The sequence below is a fragment of the Eubalaena glacialis genome, chromosome 12, assembly GCF_028564815.1.
Source record: "Eubalaena glacialis isolate mEubGla1 chromosome 12, mEubGla1.1.hap2.+ XY, whole genome shotgun sequence".
NCBI classification, from domain to species: Eukaryota; Metazoa; Chordata; class Mammalia; order Artiodactyla; family Balaenidae; genus Eubalaena; species Eubalaena glacialis.
Genome location: NC_083727.1, coordinates 15,527,554 through 15,546,684, shown reverse-complemented (window position 1 = coordinate 15,546,684; position 19,131 = coordinate 15,527,554). Strand labels below are relative to the sequence as shown.

At 44.2% G+C, this 19,131-nt stretch overlaps 1 protein-coding gene across 6 annotated transcripts in view; it reads left to right on the top strand.

The window, feature by feature from the left end:
* PLEKHG1 (pleckstrin homology and RhoGEF domain containing G1) overlaps window positions 1–19,131 on the top strand; it is a 222,393-nt gene that overhangs the window by 186,811 nt on the left and 16,451 nt on the right. For all 6 annotated transcript variants that reach the window (XM_061207734.1, XM_061207733.1, XM_061207736.1 and 3 more), the window contains 8 exons: window positions 1,561–1,711; window positions 4,921–5,052; window positions 7,921–8,103; window positions 8,195–8,290; window positions 8,467–8,553; window positions 14,880–14,913; window positions 17,281–17,376; window positions 19,003–19,041. In XM_061207734.1, the coding sequence (XP_061063717.1) occupies window positions 1,561–1,711; window positions 4,921–5,052; window positions 7,921–8,103; window positions 8,195–8,290; window positions 8,467–8,553; window positions 14,880–14,913; window positions 17,281–17,376; window positions 19,003–19,041 (818 nt within the window). The remainder of the gene's footprint in view (window positions 1–1,560; window positions 1,712–4,920; window positions 5,053–7,920; window positions 8,104–8,194; window positions 8,291–8,466; window positions 8,554–14,879; window positions 14,914–17,280; window positions 17,377–19,002; window positions 19,042–19,131) is intronic.

Genomic DNA, 19,131 nt, shown 5'->3' with positions numbered 1-19,131 from the left:
GCACATCCGGTTCTTGCCCAATTGTGTGGTTTTCATATTCATAGAAAAAGATTTCTTCCTGTCCCCTTGCCTCCCATCAGTTTGCTTTCTGAGGCCCGAGATTTCCCGCCCCCGTCTTCACAAGCCATGAGCGCCAGGTGTTTCAGCCCATCTGACAATGCGTCTTTCCCCTTCGGATCCAGGCTGGTGATATTAAATGTCGCCTGCACACCTTGACAGATGTCTTTCTTCATACCAGTCACGCCCCAGTGACTTTGCTGGAAGAGGCACAAGCCCTCCCTCTTGTCCCCAGGGAGGAGCACAGACCCGCTCAGGTCACTGTCCTCGGATGTCTCCCAGTGGCCTGAATCCGGAGTTCAGTGCGCTCAGGATTTCTTGCAGGTGTCTTATCCTTGGGCAAGAACTCAAAACTTCAGATGGTTAGAAGGCCAGTGGGCAGCTGATTCTGACTCTAAAGAACCTTAGAAAAGTCCCTAGGTTACATGATGAAGAATAGTTTTGAAATCTTAAGGGAAAAATAAAACCATTTGAACAGATATTTCTCCAAGCAATCAGGCACAAAAGGGATTCTGATCGCTTAATTAGGAGACCTCCATCCATGTCACTTCCTTCCAAGGAGTTTTATTTTGTTGTTTGGCTCTGTTTTTCTAAATTAATTCTGAAAACATATTACTGACTTGGGGAGAAAGGGGCTGAAATTACTTCCACCTGCTTCCTTCTAAGTTATGAGACCATAAGATTTTAATTTACGTGTGTATGCGCAACTATACAAGCCCACCAGCTTGCTTTATGTATAAGATATGAGCATTGTTTCAACCATCCCTCTAGGATTTCTGGGGGCCGTACTTATTGCCTCTAGGGGAGCTGAGGTGGAGGAAGAATTCCGACCTACTTTTCTAATATGCTCTGTAAGGCACACTCCTTAAGGACCAAGGTTATCCAACTGTTTCAAAAGCTGAATTTAGAATGAGGAGAGACACTTGGCGGTGGAAAGAAGGATCTGTTCAGAGATTCTCAAAGGAAAGTTCCTCGGGGGATGAGGTCTCCAAAGACCTGCACATAATGTCACTCACTTTGTGCATTTATTTAAAGGCAACCGGCAGAGGTGGTGGCAAATGTCCGGCACGGGGCTGGATCTACTGGGAAGAAGGCACTCCTTTTGTTTAGTACAAAGGTGCCCGCTCCTTGCAATCTAACTTGAAAACTGAATACAGATGTGTATTTGAGCACTGCACAAAGATGCCCAGATGGGGCATAATTAGGGGCTAACGTCCAATTTAAATCCCCTTTGCAAAGCCCTGTGTCCTGGCAGGGGCAGCATCTCCCTGGAGGAAGGAGCTTGCTGCTTAGATGCCATGTGTCCATGTTTTACTACCTTCTTATAGTGTCTTTTTCTAATTCACCCACCCAGAGGGGCACCTTTTCATAACCTGCCCAGAAGCATTCTAGCTTCTCTAGCTCTTACCTGTTTTAAGGTATCAGCACACTCCGGCATTTAAAACTTGAATACTCGTGTTAAGCGTTACAATTTAGATTTTAAAATATTTCTTCTTCTTGCAGATCCGTGGCTGTGCTAACAGAGTGCATGAGGAACAAGATGCTGGCCAAATTCTTCAGGGAACGTCAGGAAACTTTGAAACACTCACTGCCTCTGGGGTCCTATCTCTTGAAACCAGTTCAGCGGATTCTCAAGTATCATCTCCTTTTGCATGTAAGTTTCTGCCTGCGTTTGAAGGACTTTCTAGGGGATGGGGATTTTGTGTGTATATGTTAAGTTTAGGAGAAAAAAAAAATCAGAAAAAGCTGTGGACATATGGAAACATTTTCCACACTCATACTTTACAACTGACTAATCTGCTTTGAGGAATTAGAGATATTTATATTCTAGGCCTGTAACCTCATTGACAACAGCCAAGTAAAAAGATTCATTTTAGCTCTGATGGTGATAGGGCTTAGGAGTGACAGTTTCAGGCAGGGAGCTATCATTCATGAACAATAGATCTTTTTGTTATGTTTTATTTTATTTCCATGAGCCCGGATTCATTAGGCAGTTGGGAGGGAGAGCTGTTTGTCATAGATTGGCTTGTGTAGGGGCAACGAGAAGGGGCTGAAAGGGGAGAAGACAGATGAGCAGCATAATGAGTGATCTTCGAGCTGGGCTTCCCATCACTTCAGGGTCTGTTTTCTTTATATCATTTCCCATTATTTGTACAAAACTCAAGGAGACCTTAGAAACAAAAGTAGACATAGCTCTCATACATTCTCATTTCTTATCCTCTAAGGAAGCTGATAAAAATGGGAAATAGTGTTCTTGAAAGTAATTTCATTCTATAAGTAGGATTTGATTGCCTTTGCAACTTGAGAAAGACAGGATAGCAGAGAGGTTGGGAGCAGGGCTCTGGGGCAAGACTGCCCGGGTTCAAATCCTGTAAATTTCCCACGTTCATGGTGCCTCGCAGGCGGTCAATAAATATGAGCTATTATTTTTATTTTATTATTTTTAATACTGCATTAAAAATCTTTTTTAAAAAAGATTTAAATCCAGAGCTCCTATATATATCAACATGTCTGCAATTTACATGTATCGCTTTTTAAATGATTCCAGGTTTCTAACTTGCATAAGCATTCCAAGGTTGCTCAGTTCATATGCATTTAAAATTTTAAGAACTCTTTATGATCCAACTTTACCAGAAATTTCTCAGCTTTGTCTTTTTGCCTGCCTGGCTCATCTTGGGAGAATCTTGCATCCTGTGAAGCCACATCAGGGATATTACTTTAACTGTTCAATTGGTATTAATGACCTCTAAATTTAGTGGGATTAATTTACTAAATCAGTGTCCAAATAATTCTTTAAAAAATGCTAGCTTTCCCAGGATAGATCTTTGCTGGACTCTGCTAATATGGCATCTAAAACTAGTATGTCCCAGTAATCTCTATTTATGGCTTTCTAGACAGTAAGTCAGTCAAAAGAAAAGTCTCGGACCTCCGTTACATAAGCATGTCAGATATAACAAGTCAAGATTCTTACAAAAAGTTAACTGCTAGGAAGAACAGCCCTTACCCTCTAAATTAAAAGCTGGTGTCTTAGTTCATGCTGCTATAACAAAATACCATAAACTGGGTGGCTTAGACAACAGACATTTATTTCTCACAGTCTGGAGACTGAAGTCCAAGATCAAGGGGCCAGCATGGTTGAGTTCTGGGTTGCACACTGCCTTCTTCTCCTCATTTCCTCGCATGGTGGAAAGAGGCAAGACTGCTCTCTGGGGTCTCTTTTATGAGGGCACTTACACCATTCACGAGGGCTCCACCCTCATGGCCTAACCACCTCCAAAGGCCCTACCTCCTAATACCAGCACATTAGAGGTTAGGATTTCAACATATGAGTTTGTGGAGGGCACAAACATTCAGTTCATAACAGCTGATAGTGAAGATAAAAGGGAAGAACAGTGGTTAGATTAATTTAAAACTAATTGCCTGGAGTATTTTTGCTTTTATAGTTGGTTTAGAGTGTTCCTTCTATATCATGCACATCACTTCAAAGTTGTGTAGCCACCCGTGAAAATCCCAACAGAAATACACTCTGTACTTCTGAGTCTGTCTACTGATGAACAGGATTGCCTCTCCGACTAAAAGAAGAAATGATTATTTTTTAAAGTTTTCTCTTGATCTTGAACTTACTTGGGAGTTGTTAGTTTCGTGAAACAGTTTCATAGGACCTTTCTAACAGCTGAGTCTGAGTGCAGAAAGAAAATGTAAATTCCTTTCCAGTTTCTAGCTGGATGGAAAATTTGAGGATTCAGTAAAAGTAAACAAAGTGTGACTAAAAACAAGGGAACTAATCTTCATAATTTATACCATAAGATTCAACCTCCACCCTTGAGCTTAACATCTCTGCATGATGAGTGTCATAGGAATAGTCTAATTGAGTATAATATCTTCTTACTCTTTTAGATACTTACATTGGAATTTAGATGCTTAAAACTTATTGTTGCTCTTTGAAGATGATACGGCTTCAATTAAATAAGTGTTTATTTACCACCCAGCTCTCTGGTGGGCACTGTTGAGAAGATAAAGGACTAAAGGAACTATGCAATAGTCCCTATCCTTAGACTCATAGGAGTCTAGGGACATGTGTCTTATGTACTTAAAAGAATTAGATTATAATCGTGTCCCCTTCTCATCTCCCTGGGATTGTGGAACTCCAGGGCTCAGATAAGTGCTGGTGTTACATCCTTCTGACTATCAGAGAGTGAATACTTGAACCATGAGATATCTCTCAGCACTCTGAAGGATTATCTTTAGTGAATTTCATGAACTAGTGAAAGGCTTTAAAGGCTTTAAAGCCTTGACTACATGATGACTACATGATGACTACAAGACTAAATGTCTTGCTGTATAGGTATTTTTTTTAAATATAATATTCACTGTTTTTTGTTTTGAGGCCATTACATATTAAGCCCTGTGTGTTAGTTTTGCTTCCTCTAGGAGAAAAAAAAAATATGTTTCCCATGTAGTAAGAGTGAGAACCATATTACTGAGAACTGTACTACATTGGCCACCAGGAAGTTCAGAAATCTCCAACTATAATATCAACTCTCTTATCTATTACAATCACTCTAATACCTCTGTGAGACTTAATGGCCTGTATACTTGTTTTGTTTCATCCTCCTTGTCAAATTCCTCCTTGTGCAATTCTCATGGACTTCTATTTTTCCTAGCTCCATTCTTATTCGTATCTTACCATTTTGTTGTAGGTATTTCTGGTAGTTATCTCAGAATCTTAAGGAAAGATGATAGTGTGTAAATAAGCAAAAATAAAATGAGAAACTAATCACAGAAGTGCCTTTTGTTTCATTGAGTATATAAGAAAAAAATTTTGAAAATAACTAGGGTTGGGTGTTTTGGTTTTTTTAAAAGGAAATAGAAAATCACCTTGACAAGGACACAGAAGGCTACGATGTGGTGCTTGATGCTATAGACACGATGCAGCGAGTAGCCTGGCACATCAACGACATGAAGCGGAAGCATGAACACGCCGTCCGGTTACAGGTGAGGCCTCAGGGTGGCAGTGCCTGGTGGGGCTGCGGCCCTATGACTTGTTATCATTTCCCAAATCAGATATTAAGGCTGTTCAGTGTTGCACATCATTCATGGTCTTCATCATAGATCTCCTTGAGAAAACATCAGGACATCGATAATACCAATCATTGTTTACTGGCTATTAAAGAGAAAGGTACATTGTAACGTTCAAACTAATAGTTCGCTCATAGCCCCTTCCGTGCGTGACCCAAATTAAAAATTTGAGTCTCCCAAGGCCTTATTTTATATTAATTACCAATAAGCAATTCTTGCTGAAAGCAACTCTCTCCAAACTGCTTTTTGTTTTTTGTTTTTTGTTTTTATAAATTTATTTATTTTGGGCTGCGTTGGGTTTTCGTTGCTGTGCACGGGCTCTCTCTAGTTGCGACGAGCGGGGGCTGCTCTTCGTTGCGGTGCGCAGGCTTCTCATTGCGGTGGCTTCTCTTGTTGCGGAGCATGGGCTCTAGGCACGCGGGCTTCAGTAGTTGTGGCTCACAGGCTCTAGAGTGCAGGCTCAGTAGTTGAGGCGCACGGGCTTAGTTGCTCCGCAGCACGTGGGATCCTCCTGGACCAGGGCTCGAACCCGTGTTCCCTGCATTGGCAGGCGGATTCTTAACCACTGCGCCACCAGGGAAGCCCTCCAAACTGTTTAAAGGGGTTTTAAGCCTCTGTTCCTCTCTCACTAGTTCATGCAAAATCATGAGGTGGGGAACATGTGGTGATGGGACAGGGGACTCAGAGGAAGGAGAGCTAAGTCTGGAACCGGGTCCTTGGCGGTTGCACTGGGGAGGAGACTTCACCACTGCATTTTAGATTCCTCACTTTTAAAATAAGACACATTTACTAAGGTCCCTTCCATTATCCACATTTTGAGCCCTAAATTCCTGGGAACTTCGGATAGATGCTAAGTCGACAATCATGTCCTGGGCATCTCAAAAGATGCACTATTTAAAAACAAAAGGTCGCGTGGGCCCAGAGGCTAGTCCTAAGCTCCTTGTTGTCCCTGGAGTAAAAGCAAAGCCCAGGGTGACTCCATGCTATGCAGAGCACCTACATCCGACTCAGAAGGGAAAAGAGCTACGCTCTTCAGGCCATACCTCCAAACAAAACTCAAGGTTTCAGGACTTCTTTGGTGGCACAGTGGTTAGGAATCCACCTGCCAATGCAGGGGGACACGGGTTCGAGCCCTAGTCTGGGAAGATCCCACATGCCGTGGAGCAGCTAAGCCCGCATGCCACAACTACTGAAGCCCGCGTGCCACAGCTACTGAAGCCCGCATGCCTAGAGCCCGTGCTCCGCAACAAGAGAAGCCACCGCAATGAGAAGCCCGCACACCGCAGTGAAGAGCAGCCCCCGCTCACCGCAACTAGAGAAAGCCTGTGTGCAGCAGTGAAGACCCAATGCAGCCAAAAAAAAAAAAAAAAACTCTAGGTTTCATCTATAGGCAGCCAGAGTGTGATACGACACAATTGACTATCAAAAATCAAAGGAAGATGACATTCTTTTTATTTTTTTATTCATTTATTTTTGGCTGTGTTGGGTCTTTGTTGCTGCGCATGGGCTTTCTCTAGTTGCGGCGAGCGGGGGCTACTCTTCGTTGTGGTGCGCGGGCTTCTCATTGCGGTGGCTTCTCTTGTTGCGGAGCACAGGCTCTAGGCATGTGGGCTTCAGTAGTTGTGGCACATGGGCTCAGTAGTTGTGGCTCACGAGCTCAGTAGTTGTGGCTCGTGGGCTCTGGAACACAGGCTCAGTAGTTGTGGCACACGGGCTTAGTTGCTCTGTGGCATGTGGGATCTCCCCGGACCAGGGCTCGAACCCGTGTCCCTGGCACTGGCAGGCAGATTCTTAACCACTGCACCACCGGGGAAGTCCAAAGGAAGATGACATTCTAATCTTCCAGGCCGTATCTGCTTTGTGTAGCAGTAAGAAAGGTTTTATGCTTCATCATTCAAGTGTTTTGTGGACATAACATCAGACATAATGTCTGTTAGATATTCGGAAATGGCTAAATGACTGGTTTTTCATAGCTTAAGAGTCTGTCTAGCAGTCTGAAGACACCACTAAATCAGGCTCTGGCTCAGACTTACCTCCATTTCTATCCATTTCTACCTTCAACCAATGAAGTTTTGGGTGGTTTTATGGGCTGCTTAATTAAGTGCTGTTTGTGAATGTTTTCATTTTTCCAAAATAACAACATCAGCTTCCTTTAAAAACGTTGATAGGGATGTACAATAAATCCTAAAGAAACTTCAAAGTCATACTATCTATATTTATGAAGTTCCATTAAAAACACAGTGGTGAAGAAACATTCATTTCCTTTCCCCAGACGAATGGGATTAATATCAGGAAATTTCTGAGAAGATGTATCTTGTGTGATTTTCCTCAGGCTTTCATTTTGCGTTACTTATATGTGGTGTGAGTTCAATTTCTGGAAAGAGGTTTTTCAAGTCAGTAGCTCTGAAGGTTTTCGTCCAGAGAATGGGGGTGAGCACATCATGAGAAGGATGGCTGAGAGGGCCACACACCAGCAGCCTCTTTACCTGGCTTTTGAAAGACAATTCCACTGCTTTAGTAGAGGGATTATGGAGGGATGGAAAGAAGTAATTGGCAACTCATCAATTAACAGCTTGATTCATTTCTGTTAACCCTTAAGTGACACCAGCCATAAGTGCAGATTTATGTCACGGAGAGCAGACACATCAGACACCACGCAGGGCCCTTAGACCCTGTCGCAGGTATTTAGACACCATTCTTGAGGCTCAACAAATGGGCCCCTGTGTCCTCGCTATCTTGCCTTCCCAGCTCCTGTTTAATCACAGGGAACGTTCACTGTTTCAGGAGATACAGAGTTTGCTCACCAACTGGAAGGGGCCAGACCTGACCAGCTACGGGGAGCTAGTTCTCGAGGGGACCTTCCGCCTCCAGAGGGCCAAGAATGAGCGGACGCTCTTCCTCTTTGACAAGCTGCTTCTCATCACCAAGAAGAGAGACGACACGTTTACGTACAAAGCTCACATCCTGGTAGGTCCGAATAGAGGTCCCGGGCGAGGACTGGGGGCGCTGGTTCCATCCTCTTGCGAGCCTGCCTCCCCCTCTCTGCCCGCCCCTCCAGTGCGGCAACCTCATGCTGGTGGAAGTGATCCCGAAGGAGCCCCTCAGCTTCAGCGTCTTCCACTACCAGAACCCCAAGCTGCAGCACACCGTTCAGGTACCAGCACTCCCTCGCCTCCCCGCGCAACTCCTCACCCTCGTGCGTCATGCCCGGAGGCCTTTGCAGGGCTTTCTGGCCACCCCACGTGTGTCCCATCCAGTCAGAGGGTCTTAGGAGTGTCTGTGTCTTGTGACTGGTGGGGTTGCATGACTGTCCACATCTCCTCCTGGTAGGCGAAGTCGCAGCAAGACAAACGCCTGTGGGTTCTGCACCTGAAGAGGCTGATCCTGGAGAATCATGCGGCGAAGATTCCAGCTAAGGTAAGACCGTGAGGGCAGCAAACAGTAAAACTGCAAGGAACTCAAGTCCCAGAAAGACAGCCTGACGGCGGTAAATGTGCATCTTCAAAATTAAGACAGTTGAGAGATAGGCTACATAAGGATCAACCGAAGCAGCCATTGGTACTGAAAAGATTCATATGTAGGGAGACTCGGTGGAGAGTTTTTGGTTTGTTGTTGTTGTTCCTTTTGAGGCTTGAAAGAAGAAAAATAAGGAAAAGACTGTAAGGGAATTTCTAGAGAACTAGTAGAAAATAAAGGCAGTTATGAGAATTATTCAAAGGTGTGCTAAGCACCTAGGGTGAATAAAGCTGGCTTAGGCTCTGTGGGAAGCAGGACCCAGACTCAGCCGTGAAGGAATTTGCAGACCAGGGAGCTGGTCATATAAATGATATGGTGAATTAATAGAGGTGTAAGCCAAGTATTGTGGAAGAAAAAAGTGTTCGATTTTACAGTCGAGTGAGGAGAGGAAGGAAAATGCCTGTTTCCTCAGTCTTGAAGGATGAGGAATTTTTTTATTAAGTGGGGGAAGAGAAAAAGGGAAACCAAGCTGAGAGAACAGCATAAACAAAAAACAAGGAGGTGTGAACAGGGGCCCTGCGTTCACAGCACACAGAGTGTGCCCGGACGGAAAGGTCGAGTCCTCAGGAGATGGAGTAGGACGTAAGACTAGAAAAGTGGAAAGCAGTCAGCCGGCCTTGGAAGGGCTCTGAACACAAACACTGAGGACCCTGGGTTTTCGTGGTGGGAAACTACTGAAGGCTTTGGAGGAAGTGGGTGGCATGGTCCGCGCTGTGCTCTGAGAGTGTAACTTTGGGACAGTGTGACGGTTCAGCTGGCGGAGTGTGAGTGGCGGCAGGAGAAGAATTAGCAGGCTTCCACAGTGGTCTAGAAGAGAGACGAGGGACACTGCCAGGGAGCATAAGAGAGGGGAGAGAGGCAGAGCCCATCGTGGAAGCAGAGGGAACAGGATTTTGCCCACCACGTGCATGAGGAGAGGGAGAAATAAAAGTCAAGGTTGAGTCAGGAGTTGGGCCAAGAGGATGGTGGTGTGAGTTCCAAGACAGGCTGCCCAGGGGAGGGACCGATTGGATGGGCCTGAGAGGGAGCAGCCGGGACACGTGTGCAGGGGCGGGTCAGCAGCAGGGAGAGATGCAGGTCTCTCCACACAGCCAGTCACCGAAGCCCCGAGATTTGATAGGCGGACCCACACAAACGTGTAAAGGAAAGATGGACCCCCGGGAATCCCAACATCTAAGTGACCAGCAAGGGTTGGGGGATTTGCAGAAGAACCAAAGGAAAAGCAGCCAAATGAGGCAGTAAGAAAACCGAAGCAGAGAAGTGTGGTAACAAAGGAAGGAATGTCACTGAGCAAGAGCGGATTAACCATCTCAAAGCCTGCAGAGATGAAGACAGATTCAAACAGAAAAGCAGATATTAGATTTGGCAACTAAGAGATAAGGGAGAGAGGGCAGTGGGTTGACAAGAAAGGGAGAAATAAGGAAGAGACTGGGTGTAGCCTTCTTTTTTAAACAAAGTTCAGAAGAGATGAACGGTGGTAGTTTGAGGGGAGGTAAGATCAAAGCAAGACGCTTTGCCCTCATGAAGAATATTGTGGACATGTAGGCTAAGGGGACAGGTAAAGGGAACAGGAGACAGTAAAGATAAGAGGTGGAACACCCCTTGGAATGTGACCCAGGGAGATGGCAGAATAGTATCATCCTTAACCTACAAATTTCGGGGATGGGGGCATGTACTGTAAATATAGTTTAATAAAAACATTAGAGTGTGAACTTGATGCTGGAAGCTCAAAACTTCTTATTTACTGAAAAAGTATGCAAGAACGGCTAATGCACGCCTCCATATGTTTGCAATATGGCTTTTGAAAACATTTAAAGGGGGCTTCCCTGGTGGCGCAGTGGTTGAGAATCTGCCTGCTAATGCAGGGGACACGGGTTCGAGCCCTGGTCTGGGAAGATCCCACATGCCACGGAGCAGCTAGGCCCGTGAGCCAAAACTACTGAGCCTGCGCGTCTGGAGCCTATGCTCCGCAACAAGAGAGGCCGCGATAGTGAGAGGCCCACGCACCGCGATGAAGAGTGGCCCCCCGCTTGCCACAACTAGAGAAAGCCCTCGCACAGAAACGAAGACCCAACACAGCCAAAAATAAAAATAAAATAAATAAATTAAAAAAAAAAAAAAAAACATTTAAAGGATAGAAGTAATCCCATTGGTCTTAGGAACCAAAAAAATTGGTGCAGCTCCAAATAAAAGTAATAAATCTATTCGCCTCTTCTACACTCATTACACTATTTATATTCACTTTACCAGTAGGTATAGGGGTTAGTCTTGGAAAGGGTCAGAAACATCTTCCCTGAGCTGGGGGAGAAGAAAAATGAGAAAGGATAAACTTTGAGGTGGACTTGAGGGAACTTAAAGGGTTTGCCTTCACTGAAGTCGGTGGTAACGGCATCTACTGGGTGAGTGAAGCAAAGATAGGGCTGGATGTCCGAGGGAAAGTGGAGGGGTTCCGAGCACGTACTAAAGAACACAGGCTAGGGACTTCCCTGGTGGCACAGTGGCTAAGAATCCGCCTGCCATTGCAGGGGAAACGGGTTCGATCCCTGGTCCAGGAAGATCCCACATGCCGCAGAGTAACTAAGCCCGTGCACCACAACTACTGAGCCTGCGCACTAGAGCCTGTGAGCCACAACTACTGAGCCTGCGCTCTAGAGCCTGTGAGCCACAACTACTGAAGCCCACGTGCCTAGAGCCCGTGCTCCGCAACAAGAGAAGCCACCACAATGAGAAGCCCGCGCACCGCAACGAAGAGTAGCCCCCGCTCACCGCATCTAGAGAAAGCCCGTGCACAGCAATGAAGACCCAATGCAGCCAAAAATAAATAACTTTTAAAAAAACACAAAAAGGAGTGGGTACATAAAAAAAAAAAAAAAACCACAAAAACTAAAAATAAATAAATAAAGAACACAGGCTAGCGAGTCCGCAGGGATGACTACAGTAATCTGTGAATGGATCCTAGGCCCACTGAAGCTGGCCACCATGAATGTGTGTGATGATTCAGCAACTTCAGCACTAGTGTCGAGGAGCCATGGCGCATGTGGGTTCCCCAAGGCTGAGGACTGGCAGAGCGGTGAGGCGGAAGGTTAAGTGGGCAAGGGAAGACACAGCGCCAACCAGCATCCGACCTGCAGTGACTGAACATGATTTCCAGGCTGAGTGGAGAGTGGAACCAACCGGGAATATAGGCACAGGTTGAAGGATAAGTCAGAGAACTGGTTCAGCAAGAGTTAAGGTGGAGAGATGGAAAATACAGAGATCTGTCATTGAAGAGGGGACTTTTGGAGTCCTGCGGGAAGGGAGGGCACTTCTGGGTGATGATGAGGCCCTGGGGGTGGCTGTGATTGTGTGTTGCTGTTCTGGAGTGGAGGGAAGGTTGATCAGAAGTCAAGTGGCGAGGAACTAAGGTGAGGGTGGAGAATGGGTGTCCACGCGTGTGGGGAAATGGTCCGTGCCCAGGCGAGAAGGAACGAAGTGGAGCAGTAAATGGGATGAGGCTCATGAGAGTAGAACTGGGTGGAAAATAAGGAGATCTGAGATTTCTGAGAAAGGAAAGTCTATTTGCTCTTTGCATAGTTTTTGAAAAGTATTTGAAGCTTGTTCTCAGGGGCTATCAGCAGTGATTCGGTGCCCAGGAAATGAACGTGCATAGGTGTGGGCTTTGACTTAAGCATGAGTCTCATCTCATCAGGGTGTTCCGAGGTGTCAGGTAGCTCATGCAGAGAGGTGACTGCATTTGCTTCACGGTTAGTCACTTGTTTGCTGGCCTTGTGACTCGCAATGCCCTTCTGAGCAGTGGCAGTGTCTTTGATATGCCCCACCTGTTGTTTACCTGTCCCTGGGAAAATCAAAACTGCCAAAGGGCTTCTGAAAAGCAGTTATTGGCCATTACAAAATGAAACTAGCTGACAGACCTTCTTCTTTCTCCCACACTAGGGGTGTGTATTCCAAGCAGTTTTCCCTTTATGTTTTGTAATGGTTAATAGAGTCACAGTAGAATTGTGCTTTTTTTTTGTCCAAGTTCCTGACCCTTTTAGATGTAAATAGATGTAAACATTCTATTTTTTTTAGCTACAGCTTCTTGAGCACACATCCACTGTGCTGAGTACTTTATATTCTTATTTCACCCTTAGCAAAACACCTTACGAGAAAGGTCTTATTCTCCCCATTCTAGAGAAATAAAAACAGAGGCTCAGAGACGGAAAGTAAACTGCCCACGTTTATGCAACTAGTATACGACTGAGCCCAGATTCAAACCCAGTTCTTCCTGGATCCAAAGTTGATCTTAACCACATTATTCCTAGGGAAAATGAAAACACACTTACTTAATATACTTTATCCACTATGAGCTTACGATAATTTTCTATTTTATTTAAGCAGGATTATTACTAAGTTGAAGTTTTCTCTCTTCTCAAGACTGTTTCTTAAGTTACTTTCTTAAAGCTTTCAAACTGTATTTACTCCTATCAAATAAAAGAGTTACATAATGGGAACAAACATCAAAAAATGTACCACCGTTCTACTGTTAACACAGCTGTAGAGGTTAGGTTCCTTGTAACCTCCTTCCATTCCTTTAATTCAGTGATAGTCTCTGGCTGACCCCTAGTGGAAAAATGTGGGAATAGACTTTTTTTGAAATTAAATTTCAAGACAAGAAAAAAAAATACTGAGTTCTCGAAGTCAAGTTTATAGATACCAAGAAACTTTCTGGAAATTAGCCATATGGTCCATCTATATACGTGGTATATAAACTAAATTTCATCCAGATTAGTTGGGAATAAGGTTCAGGTAGAGACCGTTGCATTTTATATATTCACATGGTTCTGCCAATGCACTTCACGGAAATTGAGCTAACGTTTGTGTCTGAAATTAACTTCAACTAGTAACCTCAAACTCTGAATGTATGATAAAAATATCAGTGTCATAAAAATCTAAGCATTTGTTTTCTCAAAATTAAGGTGACTGCATCGTCTTGTGTTTTTTTGTTGTTTTTTTTGGTTGCCCCTTAGCCCAGACATTTTTACTGTGATATCATCACATACTGTGACAAAGTATTAGTAAAATTATTTTTAAAGTTATTTTTAGCATAATGTTTGTAGGTCCCATTACACTACCTTGAAAAATGAAAATGACATGAAAGAGGCGAGAAAGCCTACCTAATTTTTTTCTTCTTTGAATCCTCAGGCAAGATGATTCATGTTAAGGCCATTAACGTATCTTTTCACTGTTTCCTAAACATTGATAACATGTGGCAATAATTACACAAAAAGAAGCCTCAAAGCAATAAAGTTCAGAAGCTCGGGGTTGAGGTGGGGAGAAGTTTGTATGCAGAGAAAGCAAGAGTCAAGGTCATCAGGGCCTGTGGGAGTAAATGGTAACTAACTTGGGTTGAGTGCCTGTCATTTGGTCCTGGTAGCAACTTTGAAAGGTCGCTCCTATCTTACCATCTTAAGGTCGAAGAAACACATGCAGGAATGTGAGAGCACCTGCCTAGTTAAGTGTAGAGCCAGGATCACAAACCAAGTCCTCCAGGGTCCTTCTCCCACACCGAAGCTCTTTCTCCCGCTCTGGGAGATTCTAGGGCACACACAAGTGATGGTAGGTACAGGGGTGCTGGGAGAGTCAGCTGATGATAATCGCATAATATTTGGAAGGACAGAGGAACTGTCCAGCAACTATTTTGCATTCAGCTCAAAAGACTTATAATGCCCCAGTGATATGGGGAGGGCTGGTGGTGTAGATCCTAGGCCCTGTCCCTTGAGCCTTTGGTTCCATAGATCAGGGCTGGATTCAGTAGACCAGGGCTGGGTAGCAGGAATCTAGATTTTATGATACGCTGCTCAGCCAGGTTTTTGAACCTTCAGTGAAAGTTTCTTTCTCTCTCTCCCTCTTATTTTCCCTTCCTCCTCCTCCTCCCTACCTGTGTCTCCTTCCCCTTCCCTCTCCCTCCTTCCCTCCCTCCTTCCCTTCCTTCTTTCTTTCCAGGTGAGGGCTGTAAGCTTAGCTCTGGGGCACCAGTGGTGCAGCATCTACCACCCACACAAGGACGCTCATCTTTTGGAATCCCTTGAACTATGTGTTAATGCCTAAAAGAAATGAGTTGTTTGGTTTTTTTTAAGCTTTTCCAAAACCACTCATTCAGGTGGGATAAGACCTGTATTAGGATTGGTAGTTTAAAGAAGAAACAAAAAAAGGTCATTGCAATTATAGCTACACCTTCTTTCTTTCAGGCCAAGCAAGCAATACTTGAAATGGATGCCATTCGTAAGTTTTGTTTCCTACACAATTTGAAATCTCATTCATTGTCTCCTTGTATCTCTCAAGTTTCTGTCTTCAAGTTTATGGAGAATGTCAATTGTGAGAAAGTAGCAGCTCTCTATTCACTGTTTTAACAAACAGAGCCAGCAGACAGTATACCCTCTTCCTAACCCATTGGCTTGTTTCTACACTGATTTCTTGGTTCATCTGGGAGCTCCCCGATGGCTTGCCACTGGTCTCTGCATCAACTCACAATGTAAGATATGCTTCCAGGGTCACCCTTGCCCCACCTCTGCCACCACCAAAAATGAAGGTCCCACAATGCATTTCCCACCTCACTCCATTAGCGGAAAATCTATGTTGATTATCTGCAATAATCACGCTAACTAGATAGGTATTGGTTTTCCTGATGCAGCTCACATTTTAAAATTACAACTGCCCCACATATGTTATTGTGTCTCTGGACTTCTCATAGCAGTCAGAGAATAAATATAAGTGAGGTCTTATAAAATAAGACCTGTTCGAAGCACTTATCACATCCTTGTTATCTCCCAGATTAAATAGAATTTAAAAAGAAGCAATAGCTTTAAAGACTTACAGCCAGGTCTGACAGAAACTTTTACTTAAAACTTTCTAAATAACTTGCTTTTGAGGAATCTTTCCCCAAGAGCAAACACTGATTCACTTACCCCACCCTACCCCAGCCCACCCCCCAGCCTGCTGGTTGTTAATTCTCCAGGGGGGGGAAAAATAAAAAAACATTACTGAAGTAGAAAAATGAGCACGGCCACTGTCACTGAGATTCCCCACGGCACGTCCATCAGATCCCGAGAAATGATGCAAGGTGATCCCCACCAGAGAGCTGGGCTGGGGCTCCCTGCCCTGTGTTCTCTGAATCCGCTTATTTTATTCAGTGGAAATCTCTCTAAGATTCTTTTTACTGAGGTATAGTTGATTTACAGTATTATATAAGTTATAGGTGTACAACAGTTTTTAAAGATTATACTCTAGTTGTAGTTATTATGAAATATTAGCTATATTCCCTCCACTGTACAATATACCCCTTATTTCTTCTATAAATATATATATGTATATAATATATATGGGCACTCTGAAGAGAAGGCAAGGCCACGGATGGGCATGTGAGAATTAGGAGAAAAGATGGAGGAAGATGGGGATCCAGAGAGGTCAGCTGTTCAATGGGGGTAGCTACATTCAACATTGTTTATTTATTCCCAGGCTCTGAGCTAGCTCTTGGTCACCATTAAGATTCTGTGAGCACGCAGAATGATGTGAAGCCTCTAATCGGTGCCATGTGCCTCTCTGCCAGGCCAGGCCTGGGCCGGGGCAGCTCAGCCTAGGAAAATAACCTTACTTGCCCTACCCTGACTTTGGTCTCAGCTGTCTGTGAACAGAGTAGGCCAGTCCATTGGACCAAATGGCCTCTGACACTGGAGAAGTGTATGTGGTCTTTAACAATCCTCAGAACTTTCTTGCACTTCAGATGCCCTTGAAGAGCCTTAACCCCAATTTGAAGAACGCCAGTCTACGGCTATGTCCTAAAATTGTTTACGCTCAGGCTTTAGGGTGCAGATGATCTTTGAATATGCTGCAGTACTTTAGGATTAGACCAGATTTTCTTAATCCAAAACCTGTGTACCCCTTAGATGAAATAAAATGAAAACCCCTTCTCTGGGAAGAGAACCTAAACCATTCATCACATGTTCAAAGGAGCCATGTCTAGAAAAATATGGAGAGTTGCTGCCCGGGAGGACAGCTTCCGCGGGGGCAGGAAGGGCTCGCCTCCCTCCACCGCCACGCCGGGCACAAATGCCTCACAAAATTGCTACCTGGAGGGAATTCTCCATTTGGTTTTATCTTGATAGGGCCTCTGTTGTGGCCCATCGCCGCAGTCTGTCAGGGGCCTTGGTAGCAAGTTCAGCTGCAGGGATTTTTATGTTCATGGAATTGACTGACCACTGTGGGTCTCAGAGTTTCAGGTGAGTCTGAGTGGGAGTAGGAAGTTATCACACCCTACACATTTGAACTAACTTTCTAGTAAGAGTAGAGCCAATGGTTATAGCTCTTTCTGCCAGAGAGTGAAAAAAAGAGTACAGAGGAAGAGTGCCTGTGTGTGCCTGGTGGGTGTGGGTTGGGTTGGGGGGGGGGGTGTGGTCTAGCTTGCTAACACACTTCAGCAGTCAGTAAACAGAAAGTCTGGAGATGCATATTCAACACCAGTTATGGCAGGAGGGATTCTACCATGCCTGAGGAAAAAGAATAAATCCATAGGTATCCAAAACAAGTCCCGCCCATTTTGAGACGTCATGGGACACTTCATTCTTATAGATGCATGTGGTTCTTACTTTACAGATTACCCAGGCTTCTGTTACAGTCCTGAGGGAGAGACAAAAGCCTTTTGTGGCTCTAAAGATGGCTCTGCTCCATATCGGCTAAGAAGAAAATCTGGTAAATAGGTTGCAGTAATCAAGATAATTATGGGGCGTTAGTCATGAAAGTCCCTTTCAGTCTGACAAAAAGGTATATTCTTTCCAGTTTTTGAGCACACCGCCAGTTTGAATACCTTTGAGAATGTCTCCAGGTGGGGCTGTCAAGCTTTGGTTCTAAAACTCTTTCTACTTAACTCTCTATTTTCCAGTGAATATAAAAAAAATGTCAATCAACTAAGTTCACTTTGTATAGCATGTTATTACCATTGGCCTGCAGGTACTTAGATTCTGTTTACTATCGCTAGTGAAAAATTGCATCCTGTAAATGACACATCCCAAAGATTATTCAAACCTAAAATTTTAACACATATTTGCTAAACCAGACTTCATGTAGTATCCCCTTAGCCCTCAGATTTTTTTTTTCCATTTAAATCAGCATTATTGAGTATCTACCTAATGTCCTACACTGTACTAAGAACTGGGAATGTACGAATAATACACAGGATTCCTGATTGCAAGGAGTTTGTAGTCTAGTGGGAGAGTCAAAAAAAGGTTGAATAAATACCAGTTCATACAATGGAGCTGTGGTAGAGGTTGAATGGAAGAAGGAGCGGGGAGACAAAGGAGAGAGGTGAACCCTCTAGGAAGGAGAGGGAAGGCCGTACAGAGCAGAGGACCAGTACCCCAGATGGAATCTGGGGGCTGAGGAGCCTGATGGGGTGGGAATAGCACATGCAAAGGCCCTGAGACTTGAGCCAGCGTACCTTAGATCAGACAGCTATTGCCAGTTGTTTGGCCTGGCTGCAAGGTGGGCCGGAGGTGGAGGTGGGCAAGGTCGATCGGAAAGAGATGTGGCTGGAAGTACAGATTGGGCCCTGATCATGGAAGGCCGAGTAGGCCACGCAGAGGGTTTGAACTTGATCCTGCAAGCTATGGAAGGATTTTAAGCAATGAAATGTTTGCCTTTTAAAATGAGAGTTCTGGCTCGATGTGGAAAATGAAGTAGGCAGGGAGAATTGGTAGGAGGCTGTTCCTCTAGTTTGGGTGAGAGATGGTAAAGGTTTGGAATAAGACAGTGGTGACTGGGGTGGAGCATTCCTGGGATCCCACAAGACCATGATGGATGAAAACAGGAGAAACTTAAAATGATGTCCTGGTCACTAACTAGGGAGGGTAATGTGAGTGACAACTAAGGTAAGAATCCAAATGAAAGAGCAGATGGGGGAGACTGGTGAGCTGAGATTGGGACATGTTGAGTTTGCTGGGTCTGTGGGCATGTTGGGGACATGTCAGACGGACAGTTGGCATCTGAGACCTGGAGCTTGGGGTAGGGCTCTGGCAGAAGAATATAAAATTGAACATTATCCACTTATGGGTGGTAGTTAAAGCTCAGAACATTGCTTTACTAGTTGGTAGGGTTGGTTTTCTGTTAGGTGACTCCAGATTGCACAGCTTAATATTTATCCTACAGTTTTGACGGAGTGAATGTCTTGCTGCTAAGTATCTCTAAGCAATCAGGATTTAGGTGAATTTGATAGAAAATTTCTAGAGCTCAATTCATTTGCCCATAAGCTAATAATTCACTTATAAAGAAAAAAACTTGATGTGGTTTTGCAAATGATGCTGGCCTTATTTTTTCACTCAGAACCTTCCTCAAGATCGCACAAAGTTTTGAAGACCAGCGGTAAGTCCTAAAATAACTTTTTTTTTTCATTCTTGTTGATATCCACTAAGTCAAACCATACACAAAAAAATAAACACCAGATGAATTACA